At 36.7% G+C, this 26865-nt stretch overlaps 1 protein-coding gene across 1 annotated transcript in view; it reads left to right on the top strand.

Moving 5' to 3' along the window:
* Positions 1-11487: 11487 nt before the first annotated feature.
* The window catches only part of LOC129741569 (roundabout homolog 2-like), a 30454-nt gene continuing 15076 nt past the window's right edge, over positions 11488-26865 (top strand). The window contains exon 1 of the mRNA XM_055733306.1: positions 11488-13203. Within this exon, the coding sequence (XP_055589281.1) occupies positions 13122-13203 (82 nt within the window). The 5' untranslated portion in view covers positions 11488-13121. The remainder of the gene's footprint in view (positions 13204-26865) is intronic.

The raw sequence follows: 26865 nt of genomic DNA, 5'->3' as shown, positions 1-26865 counted from the left end.
TCGAAATGAGCATCCGATGTACAGTTGTCGCACACCGATTTCTGACAGTGACAGCAGAAGAATTCGGCAATCTCGTTGTGAAAATCGCAACACACTGTATCCTCCGGCAGCGGACTAATCTTGGGTTGATTGCGTGTCAGTTTACCCATTTTGATTCTTGTGTTTTGTATCGTTGTAACAGGATAGTTCGTAGCTGAAGAATGATAATTTGCTAGATCTTACACTCGGCCTTTAAGGATAACCCAGGTATGATGAATCACCCTGAACCAAATCTGTTCGAAATATTCTCAGTACCTGGCAGGTCTTAGCAATGGATTTATTATTTTAGGTTGACCTGATTTAGGTATTTTAAATTCTTATTTTTAAAGACAGCGATAAAATATGTATTCAAAAATGATCTACGTTTATTAACTCTCAAGTTAAAACAATTTTAAAATTCTAATTCAGGTCAAGATATATTGATCCATTAAAAATTTATAAAATTTTCGCAGACTACGACTCATTTGACAATCTCATGCAATGTGACACATCAAAATGAAACCTCAAAATATTTCTAATCAATTTATTTAATTAGTTATTATTTTTTTCTATCAAATAATACGAATTAATTCTATTTTAATCGCTTATTAAATTAACAACTTCACGGAAATTATGAAAAAGTGAATATGAGGTATTGTCTCACATAATTTGCCAAAATACCTCCTAACATTGGCTTGATAACCTCATGTAACGTTACGAGTTTTGCGTCCGTTACATTTTATTGAAAGAGCCAGTACAACACGACATAGAAAAACCATAGCTTTGGGCTGATGTCGACATTGACCCCACTGGCTGTCAAATGAGGACGATCATCAGATTTTCCAGTCACCAACACCACATAACAAACAAATACTAAACGTAACATTCAGACAAGCAGACTAGCTATGAATTTATGCTTTCGTCGTTCATGTTTTTTTATAACGACAGCAGCATGACTTTCGTTGCTTTTAGAGCGTGTCGATTTTCCACTTTTTGTATTCAGTAAAAAGCTGATAGCGTTTTAATTATTGTTGTATTTTGAAATTCTATAGTTGAAAATCTTTCATTTGTTTTTATTTCTTAGCCATTTTCAACATCCTGAATATACTTAAATCTACAAATCCAGGGTTGCTAGCGATTTTTCGTTTTGAAATTCCAAAGTTTTTCCCGGTTTTTCCCAGGTTTTTTCCCGGTTATAAATGATGATTTTCCTATTTATTATACTCGTTTTTTAATATAAAATCATGTTGAATGAAAAAAATCTATGTTAAGGGCCTCAAACTTCTAACTGTAAGATTTGTTGTTTGTTTGTAAAAATGTAAGATTTTATTTTGTATCAGGGTAGAGACCTTAGATTTCGACAGGAGCTTATTTTCGATACAATATTTACATCAGACATATATTTCAGCGTAGGAAACATTAAGCAAAAGTTTTACGTAGGAAGAATTAAAAACTAAACACTTGCGACATAATGCTTCGTTCCTCAGGCCAATTCAAATGAAATATACAATACAATTACTTTTTCTGGTGAAAAAGGGGTGTAACGGTGTAACTCTGCCTAAAAACGTCTCAAACTGCTAAATTATTTGCTATTTGCATAAAATAATTTTATGAAATATGTATATCGAACACTGAATCATTCCGAACTAAAACTAAAACTGGTACAGTAGAACCTGTATAAGCGAGAAACCTCTAAAAGTGAGAGAAAACACCAAGTCTCAAGCTTTTAAAGCACAAAACCTCTTTAAGTGAGAGTGTAAAACATCTATAAGTTAGAGTCGTTTCCCTGACTAGATCAAGGAAATTGAAACTTTATCTATATATATAAAAAGCAATTTCTGTGGGTTTGTTTGTTTGTTTGTTTGTTTGTTGTCCTCTATAGACTCAGCCGTCTTAAGAGCTAGAGAGCTGAAATTTGGCATGTATGTTCATTAGGACCAGGAATGATGAAAAATGTTTTCGGATTTTCGGATGACCCCTTCTGAAGGGGGTCGTCCATACAAGACAAATATTGTTTTCGCGATATTTACGTTATTTTTTGTCGGATTGTGATGAAAATTTGCACATGAGGGTTTTGAGAGATGGCCAATCGATTCCAGGCATTGCATTTTGGGTCAGGGGTCGGCAAAAGGGGTCGTCCATATCGACTGTTTATTGTTTTTGCGATATTAGCGTTATTATACATAAGATTGAGATGAAACTTTGCACATAGTAGTTTTGAATGACGAGCAATCAATTCGAGATGCTAAATGCGGAGTCAGGGGTCGTCCAAAGGGGTCGTCCATATTAACTTCCAATATCTTAGTGATATTGACGTTTTCATACATCGGATTGGGGTGAAAATTTGCACATAGGAGTTATTAGGGACAAACAATAGATTTCACTTATCCAAATTATAGTCAGGGGTCGGCTAAAGGGGTCGTCCATATTAACAATTCACTGTTAATGCGATATTGTAGTTATTATACAACGAATTCAAATGAAAATTGGCACACGAGAGTTTTGAGGGACGGGTAATCGATTACAGGTATTCAATTCAGTGTAAGGGGTCGGCAAAGGGAGTCGTCCTTATTAACCTTTCCATATTTTTGCAATATCGTCGTTATTATACATAAGATTGGGATGAAAATTTGCACACGGCAGTTTTCAGGGACGGGCAATCGATTTCAGATTTTAAATGTTTTGCCACGGGTCGACGAAAGTGATCGCCCACATTAATTAAATTTCCATTGTTTGTGACAATATTGGTGTTATTATGCAATGGATTGCTTAGAAAATTTGCACACTGGAGTTTTGAGGGAAAGGTAATCGATTTCAGAAATCAAAGATTATATAAGAGGTCACCTCAAAGGGTTTATTTTTTGGCAATTATTGCGTTGCTATGCATCGATCGAGTCGAAATTTATACACGGGGAATTTCGCCACGGTCAATTGATTCATGATTTCAAATAAAGTAGCAGACGTCAGAAAAGTGATTATCTAATATTTTTGCGATTATTACTTAACAATGTATTCGGAAGTGCAACTGGAAAATGCTTGGCAATTGAACTACATACAAACTGTTTATAACATATTCCAAGTTTAAAGCGAAACGGAGTTCGTATGGGATCAGCTAGTTGTTTACTAATAATCGAAAATAAGCGTTTATGAGATAAATCTATATCGTGATTGTCAAAAACTACTCATAAATTTAGAAATAATTTTAAAAGTATTTTTGAAATTTCGTTAAAAATTTCAAACATGACAATTTTCCCGGTGAGGTGCCGAAATTCCCGGTTTTTCCCGGTTTCCCGGTGGCACGATGAAATTTCAAAGTTTTTCCCGGTTTTCCCGGTTCGCTAGCAACCCTGCAAATCAAACCTGTTTTTTTTAGCTAATGAAGTAAGTTTGACAGAACTATGACGAAATTTGCTTTGAATTTATGCACATTCAGGCACTTCAATTATTTTATTTTTGTCATTTAAGTCATTAAGATAATTTTCATCATTTACATCATTTTATTAATTTAAATTTAAGAATTTCTGTAATTTGAAGCTTTTGTCATTTTTGTAATTTTTGCAATTTATGCCATTTTTATGATTTTTGTCATTCCCATCATACAGACTCCGTTCGATATTGGCAACACGGTTTACCGTGGTTGAATTAGAAGGAATCTTTCGATTGCTTTGATTAAGATGAAAAAATCCAAAAAATTAAAAACAAATACAAACAAAAGGCTAGAAATGACAAAAACAACTGAAAAATTATGAATAATGACAAAAACAGCGGATAAGACAAAAACAAAAAGATTATAAATAAAACAAGAATAATGCAAAATGCATCAAAAACATGAGAAAAAATATTTAAAAAAAAAATACTAAAAATGATCGGAAATTGACTAAAAACAACGTTTATGATAAAAAAATTGTTATTTTGTAAAAATTGTCAATTTTCGTACTTTTCTGGATATTTTATGTCAGTTTCGTTATTTTTGTCGTTAAAGTCAGTTTCGTAATTATATTAGTTATTTTCGTCATTTGTGTCGTTTTTATCATTTTAAGTCATTTTCATCATCACTTGTCGTTTTCGCCATTTTCTTATTTTTGTCATTCTTGGCGTTTTTGGTTTTGTCGGTTTTATCATATTTTCATATGTGATGAAAGAAATTAGAGAAACATGAACTATCAAAGAACGAAAGAACATAAGCCGTAAATATCATGAAAATTTCGAAAAAGATACAACGGCTCACCGACAGGACTTGAACCTGCAATCTCCGCTTCGGTACAACGGCGCGTTAGCCAATTCCACCACGGTGAACGTGATGGAACCGGCGAACACGAGCAATCGAGCTCTGCCGATCAACTGCTGGACCATCTATCGAAACACCATGTATATCCCGCATGTGATCTTTCCCTCTATTGATCTCTCTTGTTTCTCTAACCCCACCCATCGACTCGGGATTTTAGCCGAGCGAGCACATGGTCGATTGCTTCGGGTTTGCCGCAACTTACGGTCAGATGAAGAAGCAATCAGTGCCGCTCAAGGTTCCGAGCAGACCAGTTACACAGGGAGGTGTTGCTCTGTTGAAATCAATACTGATGTTATGAAATCGCTTGGTACATCTTTGTACCTGAAAATGATCACATTTTCATATGTGATGAAAGAAATTAGAGAAACATGAACTATCAAAGAACGAAAGAACATAAGCCGTAAATATCATGAAAATTTCGAAAAAGATACAACGGCTCACCGACAGGACTTGAACCTGCAATCTCCGCTTCGGTACAACGGCGCGTTAGCCAATTCCACCACGGTGAACGTGATGTTGTCGCTACCAAACGCTGATAAAAATTTAAAACAGAGTTGACAAGAAAGATTTCAAAGATATGAACCCAAAAATAAAATAAAAAATTTATGGTAAAATTTTCCAATAATAACTTAAATGACAAACGAGAGAAACATGCAAAAAAAAAGGGTTAAAATAACAAAATTTATTAACTAAGAGTCATTTTTAACGATTTAGTCATATTTCTCAGTTGAGTCTTTTTGGTTTTTTTAAATTGTTGTTCCTTACCATTTCAATAATTTTTTACCACTTTTGTCATGCCGAAGATGACAATAATTTCAATAAAGGATGTAACGGGTACATCGGAGTAAAGATATTTATTTTATTTAATATACAACGAAAAACATTAAATCTTTTTACATTTAATCTGAAACTGTAAATAACTAGAGCTAACTTAAAAATATTCCCTTATAGTAATATAAACGTGACATCAAAACTTCCAAATTACAAATTCATAGAGCCACCCTTAGCGAACAATCATTAAAAGCAATGACTTTCCTTCTTAACGACACGAGTCTTGGCGAAAGCGTGGCTTAAGCTGCTTACTTTCGAAGATCATCACCACATTCTTGCTTGGCGTCAGTTGAATGACCTCATTCGGGATATTTTCGTACACCTTAGGTTGACGAGAGAAAAAGTTAGGCCCCTGAAAGGAATCTCCGAAGGGGAAGACAAGGCTTATCCGAGCATTCGCGAAAATGGAGTTGATCGTTTAACTTCGTGATTAGATTCCATCGTATCGGGTAGTTCCGGTGCGAAGTTGAGCCAGATCTGGTCCATCGAAAGGCTTTAGAGACTCTCCATTTCATTTACCTTTGGTAATAAGAACAGGCAAGATCGTCTAATTTAGCTCGCGGGTCGATTAGTGTTCTTGGTAATTAAATTTGCAAACCCCCAACTTAGTATTCTTATCGTTAATCAGCTCTCTTTACGTAGCCCATACGGTCTCGAAACGGCATAGGAAAGTTTAGGCTTAGTGCTTGTGGTGCCAAGATTTGCTACATAAAAGGTACGTAGGGTGAAGATAAGGCGAAGCAGAAGGTGAATCGAAATGTGTTTGTTCCGTCGTACAGGGATCCGCAACACCTGCTACACCGTTGCTGGAAACTCGCTTGGTAGCCAACGCAGCACACGGGTTGACACCAACCATCAACCAGCCGAGTTCGCCGACATTCATCAGAACGCGCTCACATTAGTCAGTCCCCGGAGCCAGTGAATCGCAACAACGCAGCGAGGATTTCACTAGCCACGCGACCACCTGCCGGCATCAAAAAGTTCCACACCGCCGGCCGATACCTACTTCCACCGCCCGTCAACCGACATTCATTAGACGGGAAGGCAGTACACAGCACCAGCGACGGTGGAATCATCGAGGCAGAGGTTCCACAAAACCCCGCCAATGCTATAGCGAAACGTGAGTACTCATATATTGCGCAACACTGTACACTATCGATCGATTGTATTTACGGCCCGCAACTTTGATCAATTTATGTTGCGCGTGCCGGAAGATTAATCCGCGACGTTTATTCTGCCGGATTGTCGAATTGGGTCGGACTGGCGAGCCGTTAAAGTAGCCACTTTCCGCCCACGAATGGAAATTCCACAGTAATCGGAAAACTGTAAATGTAAACACTACAAACGAATAGTCACTAAATACCACGCACCTCCATACACGTACCAACAGAAAGCCGAAAGCTCCACTAGGGTAAACGGACACAGTTTGGTCCAAGCACAGACATGTAAACAAACACTACAATTACGACGAATAAAAGGAGTTTTGTATGCACAGCACGTAAAATAATCTCGAGTTCTAAATGATTTTCTAATTGGATATTGGGGAGGGGGAATGCACCTTGTTCGCGGTTTCCTGTTTTTGCTTCCGATCGCTTTCACTGCGGAGATTGGCCGCGAATCCAATCACGATCTTTCTCGTTCTTACCGTACAATGGTGGGAGCTCGCCCGACGATTTGGATCCCTGACTCATTTTGCATCGAACAACGGTCAACCCCCCTTTCACAAATCGCTCTGGGTATTTCTCGTTCTCGGGGCGGCTCGCAAGAGTCGAAGTACGAGATCCTTTACAGATACCTCTCCGCTTCTTTCCCAAATAGGGAACCGAAAAGGAACTCACGACTGAGTCTCATCAGCTGGGCAAAACAAGAAAGGGTGGATGGTCTTCCTTCAGGAAGTGGCGCTTAAGCCATCCGCTAGAAACAGGAAGCGGGTCGAGGCCTCACGTTACAAGGAAATAAAAAAAAAAAAAAACAAAAATTAAAAAAAAAAACCAAACAGACTCCACCTCAATATATGACTAAATCGTTAGAAATTACCCTTGTTGCCAATTTTGTCATTTTTATCATTTCAGTTTAATTTAAAATTTTGTAATTCGGGTTCATTTCGAAATTCTTTTCATTGTTGTGATTTTACATATACAGACCCTGTTCGTTTTTGGCAACATTCGATTTTGGCAACATTCGATTTTGGCAACATCCGATTTTGGCACATGTGCCAAAATCGAACGGTTTTTAGAAACAACATTACAATTTAGTTTTCGTTATAACAGAACCAATTTAAATCAGACAAATACCACTATTACGTTTTTGTGTTCTGAAATGGTGATAAAATGCAACAATAAAAACAAAACTTTTTAAAAAAATTTATTAAGTACTAAAAAATGACAAAAAGATGAAAAATTCAAAAAGTTAAAAAACAAATTCAAACAAAATACTGAAAATGACTAAAAACAACTAAAAAATGATGAAGAACGATAAAAACAGCGAATATGACAAATGAAAACAAACATTATAAACAAAACAAGATAAGTGAAATATGCATCAAAAACATGTTGAAAAAAAATCAAAAATTACTAGAAATGGTCGGAAATTGACTTAAAATAACGTTTTTGATAATAATGTTAGTTATTTTGTAAAAATAACTGATAAAAAAGTGGAGAAAAAAAACCGTTCGATTTTGGCAACATTCGATTTTGGCAACACAAAATGTACGAGCGTGTTGCCAAAATCGAACGGGGTCTGTATTTGATTTTTTGTCAAGGTTTGTCAAAAACGAACTATAAGAATGATTCCAGGTTGGCCAGCGAGTTTCCATTTTTGAATTCCTCGTTTTTTCCGATTGAGATTTTAAGATTTTCCCTATTTAAAAATGCGCTTATAAATACATTTTTATCAGGTTTTTGACCAAAAATGAAGACATTTTTATGAAAATTGAACGTTACGTGTGAGAGGGCTTTAAAATGTTCAGTAATTTAATCTTGAAACTCAAAGTCATGGTAATATGCGAAGTAAATGATTCTAGATGTCCTAATATTACTCAAAAAATTGTACCTTCTTTTTAGTCTACCATCTGTGCTTATTATAAGGGTAAATGCTTTATTTTTTTTATTTGCATGACATCAATATTTTGGATATGAATCCATGATAATACGAAAAAAATCGCTGGTGAGGATACTAAATTTTACTAATGAACTCTTGCCTCTGAATTCTGAAGTTTGAAACATAACTTAAGTAAGTCAACGAAGTGAAGGTGTAAAAAGATAGACAGTTTTTGTGGGCTTCTTGTTTACATTATTCGCTCAAACCGCATCCTTTATTAAATAATAAATGTTAATTTTTAAAGAAAATTTCAAAATTTGGATAGGATTTCCAATTGAAGAATCCGGCGTTCATCAATTAACCAAATAAAATGATGGCATCCTAATATAATTTTGTCCTGCATTTTTTCCTCACATGGATCAACTCCCGATTCTCAAAAGATAAAATTGAGCTGAATTATACAAAAATATAAGATAAGTACCTTGAAGTTATGCCGTTTGTCAGAAATTTGATGTTTGTTTTCTGAATTAATGTGTTGATGTTTTAGACAATTTTAAGTGTTTTAGTACATACAAGCTGACCCGGTGTGCTTTGCTACACCTTCTAAAAATCAATAAATCGTGTCTTTACAATGAGAGCTTTCTTTTCGTTTCTCCTCTGAAAGAAGGAGAAGTCTTGATTAAAAAACCTCTCTTGTAAAAAATGGGTTCTATTGCTTGGAATGTGTTTTTTTATAACCGTAGAATCATTTTTCGTACTTTTTTACTCTCCCTTGTGAAATTAGGTTAAATTTATTTTATGAGCTTTTCAATTTATCAAAACAAACGTATTCCACCTCTCGTATCTTTCTTATCCCGTAAGGGGAACCAAATCATCTTAGAAATGTTTCTTGTATTTAAATACTCTTCCCAATTGGTTACCAACTGCTAGATAAGCACCCGAGTTATAAAAAAATTGTATGGGAGCTTCCCTCCCCCCCGTCCCCCCCCTCCCCCAATCGAATCAGTGAAAGGACAAAGACAAGGACAAGGATAATCAAAGAAAATTTGAAAAATAAGTTCTCAAGTGAAAAAAAATTGTATGAAAATCTTCCTCCTCCTTCCCCTCTTCCCGTTGGAGAGGGGGAGAGGACTCGAAGCATAAAAAAATATTACTCGTACTTAAATATACTTCCATGAAAAATTTGTTTTTTTTTGTTCGATCAGTTCTCGAGTAATGCATAAAACTGTATGGGAGACCTCCTCCCTCCTTCTTATAATACCAGTGGAAGAACAGATGGGTCTTAAACATCGTAGAAACTTGTCTCAAATTTGGTTCTATTTGCTTGATTAGTTCTCGAAATTAGCAAAAAAAAAAATGTATGGGAGCCCCTCCCCATTTTCTATCTCCACATTGGAAGAAGGGAACAGTCTCAAACCATCTTTAAATATTCTTCCTACCCATATACCCTCGCATGCCAAATTTGGCTCCGTTTGCTTGATTAGTTCTCGAATTGTCTGAAAATTTGAATGGAATTTGAATCCCCGCTTCCTATTTCCTCATTGAAAGGAGGGAGGGGTACCAAACCATTTTAGGAACATTTTTCGCATCCAAATACACTCCCATACAACATTTGGTTCCATTTGCATTAGCGGTTCTCGAGTTATACAAACATGTTTATTTTGTTTAAGAGGCCCTCTCTCCCCTTCCAGTGAGAGGGAGGGGTTCCAAACTATTATAAGAACCTCTCCCGGCCTCAGAAGCTTTCGCCTGTCAAGTTCCACGTAAATCGGTTCAGTAGTTTTCGAGTCTATAGGGAACAGACAGACAGAAAGACAGAAATTCGAAGATTTTCGTCATTTATATCATTTCCATCATTTTCATCATTTTTGTCATGGCCATTTGTTTATTTTTTCATTCTTGGCGTTTTTAGTTAAAAAAGATTTCAAAAATATGAGCTCAAAAAAATAATGGTTAATATTTTAATGAAAAAAAAAATGAGAAATTGAGGATTAAAATAAAAAAAGATTATAAAACAAGGGTTATTTCTAACGATTTTGTCATATTTTTTAGATGAGTCATTTTTGTTACTTTTATTTATTAGTTATTTTTTATCTAAGTGTATTTTTGCCATTTTTGTGATTTTCGCAATATTTTGCCATTTTTGTCATGTTTATCATTTTTGTCATTTGAGTTTAATTTAAAATTTTGTGGTTCGAGTTCATTTAAAAATTTTATAATTGTAGTCACTGTTGTGATTTTATGTTTAATGTTTTGTCACGGTTTGTCGAAATACGAACTATGAGAATGTTAAATTTCAATCAAAAACAATTTTCTAACAGAAACAGATCTTGACGTTTCATAAGTATTTGACTTCCAAAGATGCTTTCCGATTTCCCCACTTTCATGAAAAAAGCCTTTTTAAGTAACATTTGTTTTATTTAGTAATCAGCCAATTTTCAACTTTGTCAGGCTTTCTGAGGTCTTTAGAAAATTAAGAAAAACTCAATGAACAGACAAATAGCAATGCGCCGTTTATGACATGTTACGGAACAGAGCAAAAGTTAATCTGGTTATCGTTTATGATCGTTGCCTTTGCATGATCTTTTTGTTTGGATTCGTCAATTCTGAAACCTGACTGCCTGGTGCTGGAAAACCCCTTAGGAAGGGATCCATCCTCGTGCCTTCCCAAAATGTCCAGCATAGGGTGTTAATATTGTGTTGAATCAGCATGATTGTTTGCTATTATTTAGGTAGGTATTTTTGAGTTTTGAATGTTTTGTTACAAATTGGTATAAAAACCGTTTAAACGCCTTATTGGGGTTTAGCATCCAGTTTAAGTATTTGTAAATAAGCACAGTGAATTGTTTTCTGAGAAATATAACAATCTTTAATGAAAACACATTGTTTTAAGTCTAAACAAACTAGATCCAACGTGAACCTATTTTACTTTACTTTAAATTTTCGGTCAACGCCTATACACGCCGCAATTTTATGCTGCGAACCATGTTGACAGTTCCGTTTGTATTGGTCGGCTCTTTGCGCGAATGTTGTGTCTCTGTGCTGCTTTTTCTACACAGTGCCAGTCTGATCCACTGAAATATGGAAACGAAATGTATTATGACACCAACACAGTGACGACAACTTCATAAGGCATGAGGCGGTAGGCACCCTTTTTGACTTTCTGTGATGTCGTTTTCCGATAGGACTGATCCCTACTGAAATATGTAGGTAATACAATACACACGCTTTTCGGTCGGAGTTTTATTGAACGGGGCGGCGCGTCTATGTGTATGTTTTATGCTTCGACGACGACCAAAAACGACGTCGACATCTCTCGGTCGAACTGTAAGCTGCTGCTGCTGCTAGAATAATTTTGACTGCGAAAAAGAAGGGTACCCTCTATGTTGTGGTTTTGGGAGTGTTTTATTGGAAGAATGATTTTTCACATTTTTACACCGGATTTTGGGCCCTCAAAAGTGGACCCCGTTGTTGTGACCCCAAGGATTGATTGATTGCGAATTGTTTCGGGTGGAAAAGCGGGTACTGAAGTGCATTAAAGGGCGAGTGAAAATTCGGTGGAAAAACAATTTTTTTTTCGGTAACACACAATCGAGAGGGCCAACCAATCGGTCGTCGGTTCGGTTTGGTTTGGTGGAAAAACGACGAAATAAGCGAAGGTTTTTCCTCCTTGTTGAAGAGGCTGGCACAAAAGATATAAATTTGATGGGGAGTGCCAGTGTGGAGCAGCGAGGCCTGAAAGGGTCTGTTGACGGGGGGACGAAAAGGGCGAATGTTGTTCGCTGCTGCTGCTGCTAGTTGAGAGTGCCAGATGAAAAGCAGCATATTGTGTTATTGGAGGGTGTCCATTGCCAAGTGATAGTTTTTTGTACGTATGTATCATTTCTCTAATCCGGTTTTCCCTTCAATAATACGGTTGATCAAGGCGCTAGGATGAAAATAGAAGGGAGGAAAAATAAAATAACCATGCCGCTGCCTCTGGTGGAAAACTGAAAGGCTGTATATGGAAAATCGTTTCTAATTTATACACGGGTACATGTGCGACAATAAGTGGAAGTAGAAGGAAGGAAGGAGGAAAGTAGAAGAAGAATCGGAAACAGCATAAGTATAGTGACAGTGGAGTGCAGCCATCCCCAACATACCCCCTTCGTTCGATGAAAACCCCAAAAGTGGCCACCCGTCGTCGTTGTTCGTTGTTGTTCTTGTTGTTGCTGCTGCCGCTGTTGGATTTTCCCGTGTGTTTTTGCTGCACTACTGCTGCTGCTGCTGCTAAATCCCCACCCCTCCCGAGAGACTTAAAGGGGGAGCCCGAGCCCCACGTCCTCGTCCTTCGCCGTTCATTGTGCTCCTTCGTCATTGTGCCATTCGCCGTTTGTGCTGTGCTGTGACTATTTTCCGGGCGTTTCAATCGATCAACTTTTCAACTACCCCACTACCGATACTATTTTTCCGCCTCGTCTAAAGATGACAAATCGGTCGAGGCTGAAAAAACGCCACCAGGATTAGTCTGCAAATGTGCTGTCAGGGGATAGGGAAAAAAATTGTGCCAGTGATTGAAAAGTTTAAGCCGCAAGTCCGGCTGTTCCGTGTGGATGAGGAGGATTATCATTTCCTTTATTCCATTCACACACGCCCACGCATTTGTTTCTAATTCCTGGAAAATGGAGAAGTGAGAAAAAAAGGAAGCATACGGATAAATATTGTCCCTTCACACAAATCTCGTGCTTAGCCACATCACACCGGTCGATCTAAAACGGCACCGAGAGAAGAAAGAATAAAGTGAAAAAAGATAAAGGAAACGTGTTCATTCAAGAAGAAAAAAAAACAACAACCAACATCTTGTGATAGAGGAATAAAACAAAAATTAACACAAGGATTTCAGTGAGGAATACCATCGTCGTCAGCAGAAGGAAAAAAAGAAAACGGAAACCCACAAGAACCAAACATGGATCAATGCTCGAGACTTATGATGTTCACATTAGGCAGTGCGCTAATCCTGAGCTGCTGTTTATATAATCCAGTGGAAGGTAATCATATGCACACAAAAACAGCTAATAAACCGAAAGCAATAGATACTCGAACGTTCAGATTCCAATCTCTAAAGCCTCTTCTAAGCTAAGAAGACGACGACGAGTTTCCGACTCTTCATTAAACTTTAACTAAGCCAATCTTCCGGTAGCAGCTCTCTTCCTTACTCGCTTTCCTGCTTTCGAGGGTATCACTCATGAAAATTCTCCAGCTTTAGACTAACGGCTAAGCTTCGCCCATCTATTTAAAATTGGGAAACTCTCGATCGAAACTGTCGAAAAGCCAGCAATATTTGGAAAGAGCGGGGGGAGCCAACCATCATGAATAAAAAGGGGACCGTCGAGAGGATTAAAACCGAAGAACACGCTCGCACACATTTCATACACACCGCAGCATCCCTCCACGCCCCCTCCCTTACTTTCAATCCACAAGAAATTCCAAATCTCCAAGCATATAGGGCACGAGCCGATACTCGCCAAGCTGCTCTGATGTGTGTCGTCGTCGTCGTCGTCATCCTCGACGTTGTCATCGTCGTTAGTTGTCCAAAGAAAGTTGACGACAAAAATCGATATTTTATCTTGCGTTGTTTTTTTTCTGCTACTGTGATCCAACAACTTCTTTTAGGGAGCTTGCTAGCTGTACACGCCGTTATTGTGCTAGAACATTTAGTCGGAAGAAGATGAATGAGGTGCATTCTTGAATTGCGATTCGGAGGAAGCGATACGCGATTAGACAAATGCCGCCTCAGCTTTTCGGAGAGGGTGAGGGAGTTTCCAGGATAGAAATAAACATTTGATACGTGGAACAAATTATAATAAATTAACGGGACTCTCGAAGTTTTTCTATAATTTTTATGTTGCAGGAATAAACTTCCATTCAAATTTTTCCATTGTTGGCTGATACTTGCCATAATTACAAAACGAATTTTAAACCTTATGTTGGTATCACGTTGGTACACGTGGTCTCAATAGATTCGATTTTTGGTTTCCGATTAACGGCCCATTCAAAGATCTCGTAAAAATTATTGTAAAAAAAATCTTATTTTGCAAAAAGCTAAAAAACGTGACACAATTAGCATGTATAACATGATTGTGGAATCGATAGGGAATAATTGAAAGATTATATTTCAGCCGGACTCGTTCTCTAAAACCCTCTAGAACTGTTTTCATTTCAATTGCCCCGGTTTTCACCAAGATAATTTCATCATGGCGGGAAAATCGGAATAAAAATAGTTGTGGGGAGTTTTAAACAAAGACCAGTTGAATTTTCACCTTTAAACCATTCCCCATAAATTCCACCATGCTAAAAAATGTAGTTTCGTCGCATTTAGCCATGACGAAATAATATTTTTCACGTTCATTTTCACAAGAGCTGTAAATGGGCCTTAATTGGATAAGGTTCCACGAATAAGCTCACTTCCAGTTATTTTAAGGTGCGATCTTCACATGACGAATAATTTTTCTACTGATTACATTTGATATTCCAAAACCGTCAGATTCCAAAAAATCTATAAAACACTTCATGCTAAAGAAAAATGTGAGAACCTTGCAATGGCCAAATCGGAATATTTTTCCAATAAGTGACACTGGAGAGACCCGAAAAATCGGGAATCTTTAAGGCTTTATTAGAACACGGGCTGTTATATGGTTGCTTTGAATCTTCCAAAAATCTTCCGGAAATTGTGGAACGAAATGAACCTCGTTCGATCAATTGACTGACCTCTAAAAAGTGTCGAAAACCAGGAAGGTCTAGAACTCTATTCTACAGGTAGGGATGAATTATAACGAATAATAATTCGTTTGGAAAAGTTTTTTTTTTATATCTAAAACTCATGTACGGTAACCACTCAATTTCAATTCTTCCGAATTCCCGAATTTTCCTGACTTTTTATCGAATATCTCGAGTCTCAGAAACTCGAAATTTAGCTTAATTGTGAAAATTGATTTTTCAAACTATGTTAGGCTTGTAACTTATTCAAGAAGATTTCGGGGTTCAAAATCTAAAAAAAAAACACATTTTTAAAATGATTTTTTAATAGCTTTTGCCATCTTTCAAAGTATAGTTTAATTGTTTTGATCTCTTTTAGCGGTTTTTTATTTTGTTTATAGAGTTTGTAATTATTGTCCAATTTTTTATCCTGTCATTTTATAGTTTTGAGTGTTTTTTGTCAATTTTAGTATTTTATTTGTTTTTAAATTTTATGATTTTGCTAGCGATTTTTTATTATGAAATTCCAATTTTTTTCCCGGTTTATTCCCGGATAATTTAAGATTTTCCCAGTATTGATCTACTTGTTTTTTATTGTGAAATTTGAGATTTGAACAAATTTATGTGTATTTCAGTTAATTTTTCGGTTTAAGAAACTCGGTGTGAAATCATGATGTCTTTCATCAAATTGACAGATATTCATACATTTTTGGAACAAATCCAACGAAATTAGCAAATCGTTGTGGTAAGCAGCCGAATGTGGTAAAATTGTGCTGCTTTACAAAAAAAAAAAAAAAAAAACTCCACAATTTAGCAAGACAAAGTTTGGTTCACTTGATCTTGTTATATTTCAGACCCGAATGACCTCCGAAGGTTAAAAGGCCTTTAATAAATATTATTATTATTGATCTTGATATTTTATTGGTTTTGTGGTTTTTTGAGCTTCTGTGAAAATTTCAGTTTTTCTAGAATTTATACTGAGTTGTAGCAAAAAAACTGTAAAGTTTGTATAGAAACATGTAGAAAATACATCGAAATATAATATCAAATCAGCTTTTTAACTTGAATGGGGATTTGTCTTACAAAACTCAAAATTAGCGATTGCAGGAAAGTATCATTAGCTTTTTCATAAGTTCAGTTATACACTCAGGTTTTTTTTTACGCGGTATTTGGTCCCGCGTAAAAAAAACCCGCGTAAAAAAAAACCGCGTTAATTCGAAAATCCGCGTAAAAAAAACCGCGTTAATTCGAAAATCCGCGTAAAAAAAAACCGCGTTAATTCGAAAATCCGCGTAAAAAAAAACCTCGTTAATTCGAACATCCGCGTAAAAAAACCACGAATTTCGATAATCCACGGAAAAAAACCATTTTAATTAAAAAATTCGAGCAAAAAAGCACGTTACTAAAAAAATGCGAAAGAACCATGATTATTTAAAAATTTGCGTACAATGATAGTTTATTTTTAAGATAAAAAACAAAATCAATTAGATCGTCTGATGTCTCATGTCTCAGGTCTCATGTTCCATGTCTCATGTCTCAGGTCTCATATCTTAGGTCTCATGTCTCATGTCTCAGGTCTCATGTCTCAGGTCTCATGTTTCATGTCTCTGGTCTCACGTCTCATGTCTCAGGTCTCATATCTTAGGTCTCATGTCTCATGTCTCAGGTCTCATATCTCAGGTCTCATGTCTCATGTCTTTTGTCTCAGGTCTCATGTCTTAGGTCTCATGTCTCATGTCTCATGTCTCATGTCTCAGGTCTCATATCTCAGGTCTCATGTCTCATGTCTCAGGTCCCATGTCTCAGGTTTTATGTCTCATGTCTCAGGTCTCAGGTCTCAGGTCTCATGTCTCATATATCAGGTCTCATGTCTCATGTCTCATGTCTCAAGTCTCAGGTCTCATGTCTCAGGTCTCATGTCTCAGGTCTCATGTCTCATGTCTCAGGTCTCATGTCTCAGGTCTCATATCTCAGGTCTCATGTCTCAGGTCTCATGTCTCATGTCTCATGTCTCATGTCTCATGTCTCAGGTCTCAGGTCTCAGGTCTCAGGTCTCAGGTCTCAAGTCTCAGGTCTCAGGACTCAGATATCATGTATCACGTTCTTAGTCTCAGAGCTAAGATTTTCCCAACTACAAAAAGATTCTAAGTGTTTTCCTTTGAAAAAGTCTTAGAATATTTTCTCTCAAAAACCGCGTTAATTCGAAAATCCGCGTAAAAAAAACCGCGTTAATTGGAAAATCCGCGTAAAAAAAGCCGCGTAAAAAAAAAACCGTGTAAAAAAAAACCGCGTAAAAAAAAACCTCAGTGTATTTTGTTGTACAAATTCAAAGACATCTCTTAGAAAAAAATGTTTTTTTTTATACAAAACAATGAATAACTTTAGCAGTGCCCTAGTCATTTGATCTGAAGATTCGTGAAAATATAGAAAATCTTGAAGAAGACAAGGCGGAATTTTAATAGTTTGAATGTGAGATATTATTTTGTATCAGGGACGAGAACTTAGATTTCGATTGGAGCTTGTTTTCGACACAATATTTACATAAGGCTTACATAAATTGAAGCTCAGAAAACTTTAAGCAAAGGTTTAAGGTAGGAAGAATAAAAAACAAAACACTTGCTAAAAGCCTTCGTTCCACAGGCCAATTTAAACGAAAAACACAATATTGGAAAACAATAAAATTTTCTGGCAAAAAAGAGATTCCTTTCGTCAGAAAAATGAAACTCTGCTTATAAACGTCGTCTCATGTAATTTTGTTTGTTTATCTGGCTTTTCCTCCTTGGTTTGTGTTTATTTAAAAAAGGGCCGCGAAGAAATTTACGCCGAGAAACACAGAATTTCGATACTCTATATATTATTAAAAACCTCAGGACCAAATTGTACAAACATATTATCATTGAGTTACTAATCGTTTTGTCGATTATAGTTTAAATTTCTAACATTTGATTTATGCTCGTAAGTGTAGCACACTTGCGGAGAACGAAAAACGAAATATCTCATATTTTGTCCGCAATGGGTTAAAAAGCGACTAAAACTTCGTTTGTTGAAGTCTGTTTCACATAGAATCTGTTCGGATAAAATAGATCATTTCTCCGCATAGAAATAACGTACAACAAAAGTAAAAATGTCATTTTGTAGGGTTTTTATTGCAATTTAAGGGAAAAAAAATGAATAAAAACCAATACTGATGTTATGAAATCGCTTTGGTACATCTTTGTACCTGAAAATAATCACATTTTCGTAGGTGATGGGAAGAATTAAGAAACATAAGCTATCAAAGAACGAAAGAACACAAGCCGTAAATATCATGAATTTTTCGAAAAAGATACAACGGCTCACCGGCAGGACTTGAACCTGCAATCTCCGCTTAAGTACAACGGCGCGTTAGCCAATTTCACCACGGTGAACGTGATGAAACCGGCGAACACGAGCAATCGAGCTCTGCCGATCAACTAAAAAATCTAAAAATCATTCGTCAGCTTTTCGGATGAATTTTTGAACTTTTTTGTGATACCACCCATCTTTTTCTGCACAGTACTGCTGGTAACCTCATTCGCCATCTTGTTCCACCACTTTTCATTTGAGCGGGTTTTTTCATGGTTTTGCCACATTTCTTCAGGTTGCCCTTAACTATTACCCAATATATCTCGATGGGACAAAAATCCGGACAGTTTGATGGATTGATACTTTTTTCAACAAAATCGATCTTGTTCTCCTTATACCACGTAACGACATCCCGGCTGTAGTGGCAGTTTGTCAGGTTCGGCCAGAACTTCACGGGACCTTTTTGGGACCGAATGAAAGGCAAAACCCTCTTCTGGAGACATTCATCTTTGTAAACATTTACATTCATTGTGTCCCCAGTGATGAAAATCTTAGTCTTCTTCCCACAACTACAGATCCCTTGCCAAATCATCAACTTACGAGCAAATTTATCTGCGAAAACAAACTTGAATCTATCCGCAACATTCCCTTTACGCTTCGCAAGGTAAAATTTGTTAACGGGTATTTGTCCAAAAGCTATTTTGACGTAAGTTTCGTCGTCCATCAAAATGCATACGTTGTACTTGGTCAACACTTTCTCGTACAACTTCCTTGCCCTGGTTGTGGCAACCAGGTTTTGTTTCAGCGTCCTGTTGGGGTGTTTGCTTGCATGATACGACGTCAAGCCTTCTCGCAAACAAATTCGTTGAGCTGTACCGTGGCTCGTCTTGAACTTTTTCGCCAAATCACGCAAGGAGATTCCAGGATTATTGTTAATTACCTTTGCTCGCAGCTTCCGGTCTTATGTTCCACTTTTATGCCTGGTTTGTTTTGCTCGATCCACCGTAAGAGTCTCCCGGTAATGTTGCAGCACTGAATTTACAGTGGATTTTGGATATTTCAGGAATTTCGCGATCTTTACCCCTGACCACGTTGGTTTCTCTACGTGAGTGTGCAGAATTTTCTCTCGCCTTTCGCGTTCCATCGTCGATAACTTTTGACTGACTGCTTCAATCTTGATGAAATTTTCACCACTAAGTAAACAAACCATCCGGATCAAAACACTGTCAATAGACTCGCGATGTGACAACTAGAGGCGCTGCAGTAAATGAAAAGATACGACCAGATTCTTTGTGAAACAGACTTTAACTAATGAACGAAAATATGTATTTATGAGGAAAATCTATATCGAGACTGCGGAAAACTTGAAATATACTCGATTTTTATTTTTATTTGAAATTCTGTAATAAACATGAAAATTGTTCCGGTGATGTGTCGAAATTCCAGGTTTTTCCGGTTTCCCGGTGATGTGATGAAGTTCCAAAGTTTTTCCCGGTAATCCCGGTTCCCTAGAAACCCTGTTCATGCCATTTTCATTATTTTTTATTATTGTTGTTATATTCGAACAACATTAAAGGCCGAATATATACGAGAATATTAGAAAGTTTTATTTCAGCAAACTATTAGTTTTTGGCACACGTGGAGTTAGAGGGCCCTGTAATATATAGAAATTTTACTTTCTCCAAAACACAATTAGACATTTTTCGAAGTTTGACGGCTTGTAACGGTTTCAAGGAAGATTCTCAGGAAGATTATTTCTTCTGGAAAAGTTGATGAACTCAGAAAATATGTAATGCGTAGGTATTTTCTTAGAAGCAATCAGAAAGGCTAGACAAAAAATTCCTCATTAAGTTTATACTAATGATTAAAATCTCACCTGATTGTGAGTTAAGAACTAATTTGGACAACATAGGTACCTGGTGGTATAATTCCTGTATGAGCTTTCTCAAAGCGCTTAAAGAGGTTTTCATAATCGGCCCTTGAAAATCTTCCAACGCGAAAGCGAATTGCGAAAACGCCAAGATCTGGTGTTATTTTGCAAACAAAATTTGTCTAGAAAACTATTTCTGGAACCATAATGTAGAAAATTAATTTTAGTTATTTCTGTTATTCGCATTGTTGTCATTCTGGAAATTTGTGTAATTTCAATATATATTTTTCTTCAACCGGTCTGCACAACACTTGTATTATTTTTTTTTCTAATATAAATAAAATATGATTTAACATTCTGTGAGGTTTCTGGTAATTTTGCTGTGACCAATGTTTCTTTGTCATTTGCTGTCAAAAAAAAAAAAAAAAAAACAAAACATACTCATGGCAAACAGCTGTAGTAAAATTTGCATATTTAATTGAAAGTAGATGACTTTAAACATCTACTAAAATATATCAATGAAAAAAGTATACATATATAATCACAAAGTTTAATTTGAGAAGTTAATAAAAATTTAAAAAGTTCACGTTTTGTGTTAAGAGCAGATTGTGAGTCATTTCAAAAGCCAAATCTTGTTTAATATCAAACAGTCGGTTATTCAAAAACTCCCAAATAGCCGACCTTCGGTAACAAATAACAAAATAAAAATTCAATAACACCAGATTTCGACTTTTTATTTGAATTTGACTTTGGATTTGAATAATTTGACATCGAAATATTTCATATTGAGGTATTTTTACATAAAACAATCGTTCATCAAAGTTCTAATTATAAATTGAAGAACAAATTAATAAAGAGAAAAAAAAGTCTAGAAATTTAAAGTTTTCATTGAATCACAGCAGCAGTGTTAAAATTGTATCTGAAGATTAAGCAAAAATTTATATTCATTGAAAAAAAATTAAAATTGTTTTCGAACACTAAATCTAAAAGAAATTTATTTTTTTTATTTTATTTAGAAAATAGTCTGATTAACCCCGGGCAAATCCGGGAAGTTTTAAACAATGTTTAGTCATCCTAACCAGATTTTACTTATATCGAATTCCTTATTGGATTAAAGCGATACTTGGCAGCACTCTCCTGTACGATCTACAGTGAAGGATACATGGATACATCTAAGATGTTTTACTGAAACCATAAGATTTTGATGATTGTGTAGCCTTTTAAACATTTCTTTTAGATATTTTATAAAATATCAAAAATCATTCGAAAATTTTGACAAATCTGTTTTTTTTATAATTTTTTATATTGAATTTTCAACCTATTCGACTTAATGCTTAGCTCAACTATTTGGTGAGCCGAATATTCGGCTTAACGGTTTTTGGGCGGTATTCGGTACACTTCCAGTTTTTATGTTATTCATATGATGAGAGGATTTGAAAAAAAAACTTCGGACAAGGATGCTTTCCTAAGTTTATTATCCGATTTAGAATTCATAAGTGAAGCAATTTAAAAAGAGTGAAAAAAATCTCAAAAGTTATGCCTATAGTAACACAAGTCCCATGATACCGAGAATCTAGAGCAGAACCTCATCTCGTAAATCGTGTGGATAATCGTTCCCTATCCGTAAAGTGTCCCACTTGAAAAGTGTTTTCGGAGACACTGCACTCTGTTTACCCCCGAAGCACCGAGCCATCATCACCGACCAAAAAACCAAAGAAAGACCACAACAGAGACGCCTACTCGGTGTGATACGGAACCATCAGGGGGTTCCGAATATTTAGACACACTGGAAACCAAAAAAAAAACCTACTTTCGAAGGCCATATATATGTAGCACGTACGTTGATGGAGAGATCCATCCAGACTCTCCATATTTAGTATCCAACTGAAACTATTAACCAGTCAGCCGGCCAGCCACCCAAGGGATGGCCTCGTCGTGGGGGCATGGCCACTTGCTTGCTGGCCCAAGGCACCCGGGTTTTTGGTCACTGCCAGCCAAAGGACTCCCTTTGTCGTCGTCTTTGATGCCATATTAGAAAAAGTCTTGGCAGAGTAACAAATTTTGAAACAGACCAAATGAAAAAAAAATATACAGAAGAGTGATAGCCAAAAACAGAACACACTTGGCGTAGGTGGTAGGAAATCCTCCCGAGGCAGTGGTTCTTAGAGTATGTTTTATTATATTTTAAACTGAAAAAAATTTGGTAGGTGTATATTACTTAGCTTAAACCCAGTGTCATACACTTCTTGATTTATTGTTTTTACTTTTGATATAGAAAAACACATTTAAATCATTTTGGAACAATTTGGCGTCCTTAATTTGATTTTTTTTTTGTAGACCTGTGTTATTGTAGATGAGGATAGCAAGTGATTATTCATTTTGAAATTTCAATATCATATATGGTTAAAATTAACATTATTATCACTTTGAATTAACTGATAACTGATTATAAGAAGGATAATAAAATTTGGAAATTTTTAATTTTTAACATTTCTATCCTACGAAGTTTAAACTTTATAATAAATTTGCGCCAAACATTCAATGCAAAACGAATAGTAATCGTATTTATTCTTAGTTCAGAAATCTCAAGAACTTGGGATATTTTGTATGTTTGGCAACCTTTTGTCAGAGAAATATCATGTAATGTCTAGATACTTTCATCACTTGGATTTAAAATCGATGCATATGCTTAATCACTAATTTCCGTAAAGATGGTTGGAAGAATCTAAACCATAGGAGGCCAACATTTTCAACAGGCGGACCAAATTTCGGTAATGAGAATTGCTAGTGGGCCACCGAACAAATTTTTCTTTACTATTAAAAGCAATCTAACGTTCCTGGGCTACCTATAGTATGAACTTTTTAAAGAAGTTTTTTTTTTGACTTGTTTCGAATACAAATCACGTTTGTTTAGCAGACAAATTTTCGAGATTAAATAAAGATTTTCAATAAATCTTCCTCACTTGTTCCAAAAATTTGAAAAAAAAATTAAACGCATTTTTTACATAACGATTAAAGCATGAATCATCTTAAATCTGGACGCATTAAATCTTGGAGCTCTGTGAACGAAATAAAAATGTTTTGTAGTCAAAATGTAGGTTTTTTATTGCAACTTAAAGGAAAAATAATAAAAAAAATATTCCGATGTGGTTGTGATGAAATTTCGAACTTTTCTTCGAATACCACTCATCATAGTTTGGACACCCTGTTCGCTGACCTCAGCGGCGGTTTTGTTCCACCATCTCTTCATCTCTGTTGCATCCCGAGTCGTTCTACCATTTTTCAATTGGCAGTTGGGCAGTTGGGTGAGTAGATGTCTTTTTCGTCCTTTTCCACTTCGTTGTCCCGCCCGATACCACTGTAGTACCTCTTTGCTATAGTGGCAGCTTGCCAAATCTCGCCAAAACTAAACTGGTCTTTTGTGAGATCTAATGTACGGAAGAATACGATTTCTCAGGCACTCCTCCTTGTACATATTGGAGTTCAAGGTCTTGTTTGTCACAAAAACCGGGGTTTTTCGTCCGCAGCTGCAAATACCTTGCCAGATCAAACACTTTCTGGCAAACTTATCGGCAAAAACGAATTTTAACTTGCCAGGGACATCACCCCGCTCTACAAAATTTTTGGCCAGGAAGCAATCCATCTTCACGTTTGTTTCATCATCCATGAGGATGCATCCGTTGTTCTTCGTAAGAACCTTGTTGTGTTCATGCATGCTGTCAAACTCGAAGTCGTGTTTTTCGATTCAACGAAAATGGAGGTGAATTAACGAAGTCGAAAAAACAAATTCTTTCCACACACCTGGAATTTTCTGACCTGTCGCACTGGCAGTTGGGAAAAATATTGAACATTCACCATTCAACCGTCTCCAGATTGTTGAAGCGGTTCCAGGAGCGGTTGACGTTGGACCACGGCAAAGGAGCTGGAAGAAAACCGGGACCGGAGAATAAAAAGACGGAGGGAAATGTGAAGCGGACGATTAAAGCAAATCCCAACGTCTCAAGCCGTGATTTGGCTAAAAAGATCGGCATGTCGCAGAGCTACGTCCAGAATGCAAAGAAGAAAGCTGGACTACATACATACAAGGTACAGAACTTCCCAAATCGCGATGAGTGGCAACAATCGAAGGCTAACACTCGGGCACGGAAGCTCTACGAGAAGATGCTGACAAAATATGGCTGCTGTGTGATGGACGACGAAACGTGTATAAAAGCCGATTTTAAGCAAATTTCGGGGTTGGAGTTTTTCACCGGCAAGAGCAAGTTCGATGTGGACGACAAATTTAAGAAGAAGAAAATGCCGAAGTTCGCCTCCAAATATCTCGTTTGGCAGGCCATTTGTCTTGCGGACTGAGGAGTGAGCCTTTCGTGACAAAGGGCACAGTAAATGGCGAGATCTACAAATCTGAGTGCCTCGAGAAGCGCCTTTTGCCGTTCTAACAGCAGCACGACGAAGCTCCGCTATTTTGGCCAGATTTGGCATCATGCCACTATTCTTAAAGTGTCCAGGAGTGGTATGAGGCCAATTCTGTCCATTTTGTTCCAGAGGACATGAACCAAGTTTTCCGGAATCACAGAAAAATCTGTATTTTCACAGAATTTTGAGCAAATTTTCAACACAGAATCTGTGTCACAGAACACAGAATTTTGAAATTTTCACAGATTTCAGAGAATTTTTGAATTTTCAATGGATTTCAATGGATAATAATTTTTTTTTGGACAATATCAAGTTTAGATTTATTACTTGAAATTAGAAACGTATGATAAGAAATTTCAACTATTGATTGGTCTTTCTGCAATCCTAATTGCCTTCTTACCCAGTTTTCAGCTACCAGAATTTCTTACTAAATCGAGCTAACCAAGTACTTACAGCAATAATTAACCAACGTATTCCACCGATACATCGCCTCACTTCTGAAATAAACAAATACTGGAACGTAAATCCGCCAAAAATCGATTGGACAATCAAACAACATTTTGAAACAGGTGGCAATAAAAGATCTGCAGTTGCTATGTTTGCCAATCTAAAAGCCACGAAATACCAATTCAGAAGAGAAGTTTACACACGGTTCACTAACAAGAGGAAAAGTAGGTTTTGGTATTTACAACCCAACGGAAGAAAGCGTGTTCAAAAACCTACCGGAAAAATTATCAATCTTTTCGGCGGAAGCTGTAGCTATTAATATAGCAATCGAACGAGCTAATTCTTCCACGGTTATATACACGGATTCCGCCAGTGTGTTATCTGCCTTGGAATCTGGAACAAAACATCCGACCATCCTAAACATACCGCACAACAAAAATCTTCAGAACATCACATTGGTCTGGATTCCAAGTCACGTGGGTATTTCTGGTAATGAAGAAGCTGATCGACTTGCAAACCTAGGTAGAGATGGAGCGGACGCGCTGAAATGGATGAAGATGGAACTGAAAATGCAACACGAACGGAACTGGCGAAACCAGCAGAATATTAAACTTAAAGAGGTAAAACTAACAACGGAGAAATGGAATGATGTGCAAAACAAGAGAGAGAGCAGAAGGTCCTTACCCGATTAAGGAACGGCCACACATGGATAACGCATAAACATCTGATAGAGGAAACTGAAACACCAGTATGTGAAACCTGTGATACCGAGCTGACAGTGAAACATATTATATTAGAATGCCGAAAATTCGATAAACAGAGCCGAGATCTACTACCAGAAGATAAACTGGAGAACAACCGAGAAAAGGAAAAACAAGTGATTCGTTTTTTAAAACAGTGTGATCTATTTAATGTAATTTAAATTACCACTTTTCTTGAGGGTGAAAACGGCAGGTTAATCCCTCGTTAAATAAAGCGTACAAAAAAAAAGAAACGTATGATAAAATTGGTAAAATCAATTACCATTTTGCCCAACTAAAATGTGAAAAAGACCCAATTTATAATAAATTTTTTATGAAATTCAATAAAATAGCATCACAGAATTTTTGAGTAAAATCACAGAAAGTCAGAATTTTTTTTTTCTCAAAAACACAGAATTTTTTTTTCGGCAACCTTGATTTGAACCTGTCAAACCGTCCGGAACTGTGCCCGGAGGAGCAGTACTGGGCAATAATATAGCGGGAACTTTGGAAGAGCAAGAAGACATTCAAAGACGAGAAGAACATGTTAGGAAAATAGAAAAAAAAAACACTGAAAAACAGGTACCGGATGACACTGTTAACACTTTGATGGAGGACATCGAGCGAAAATGCGTTCAATTTTGCACTCAAGGCTCCATCGACTATTTTTTCTTTTGATTTTTGAAGTAAATGTATGTGTAAAACTACCCTGAAATTTTGGTTTGATTCTAAACATTATAAGAAAATTGGCATGACATTTTCGGTGTCGCAATAATTTCGTGTTCGCCCTTTACATTCTGCTTCAATGTCCGGTTTGGTTGCTTTACTGGACCGATAAAATCGTATTCCTTCGCACAGACGAATCCCTCTGACGCGTCATGACGGTGCACCGGTCGGCATTGAATTTCTTGGCGATGTCATAGTCTGACTGCCCTGGGTTTGCCTTGATCGTTCTCAACACCTTCAAATGCAGTTTCCGATCTTCAGTTCCACTATGACGCTTGGTATGAACCTGCTGATCGATAGTATGCATCTCACGGAAACGTTTGAGAACGCTGGGCACGGTCGATTTGACCCTTTTCAACGATTTCGCGATTTTTGACCACGTCAGGTTTTTGACGTGAGTGTCCAAAATTAATTTTCGTTTCGCAGCTTCC

The sequence above is a fragment of the Uranotaenia lowii genome, chromosome 2, assembly GCF_029784155.1.
Source record: "Uranotaenia lowii strain MFRU-FL chromosome 2, ASM2978415v1, whole genome shotgun sequence".
Classification (NCBI taxonomy): Eukaryota; Metazoa; Arthropoda; class Insecta; order Diptera; family Culicidae; genus Uranotaenia; species Uranotaenia lowii.
The sequence above is the reverse complement of the archived record's forward strand: the minus strand, read 5'-3'. Positions and strand labels throughout refer to the sequence as shown.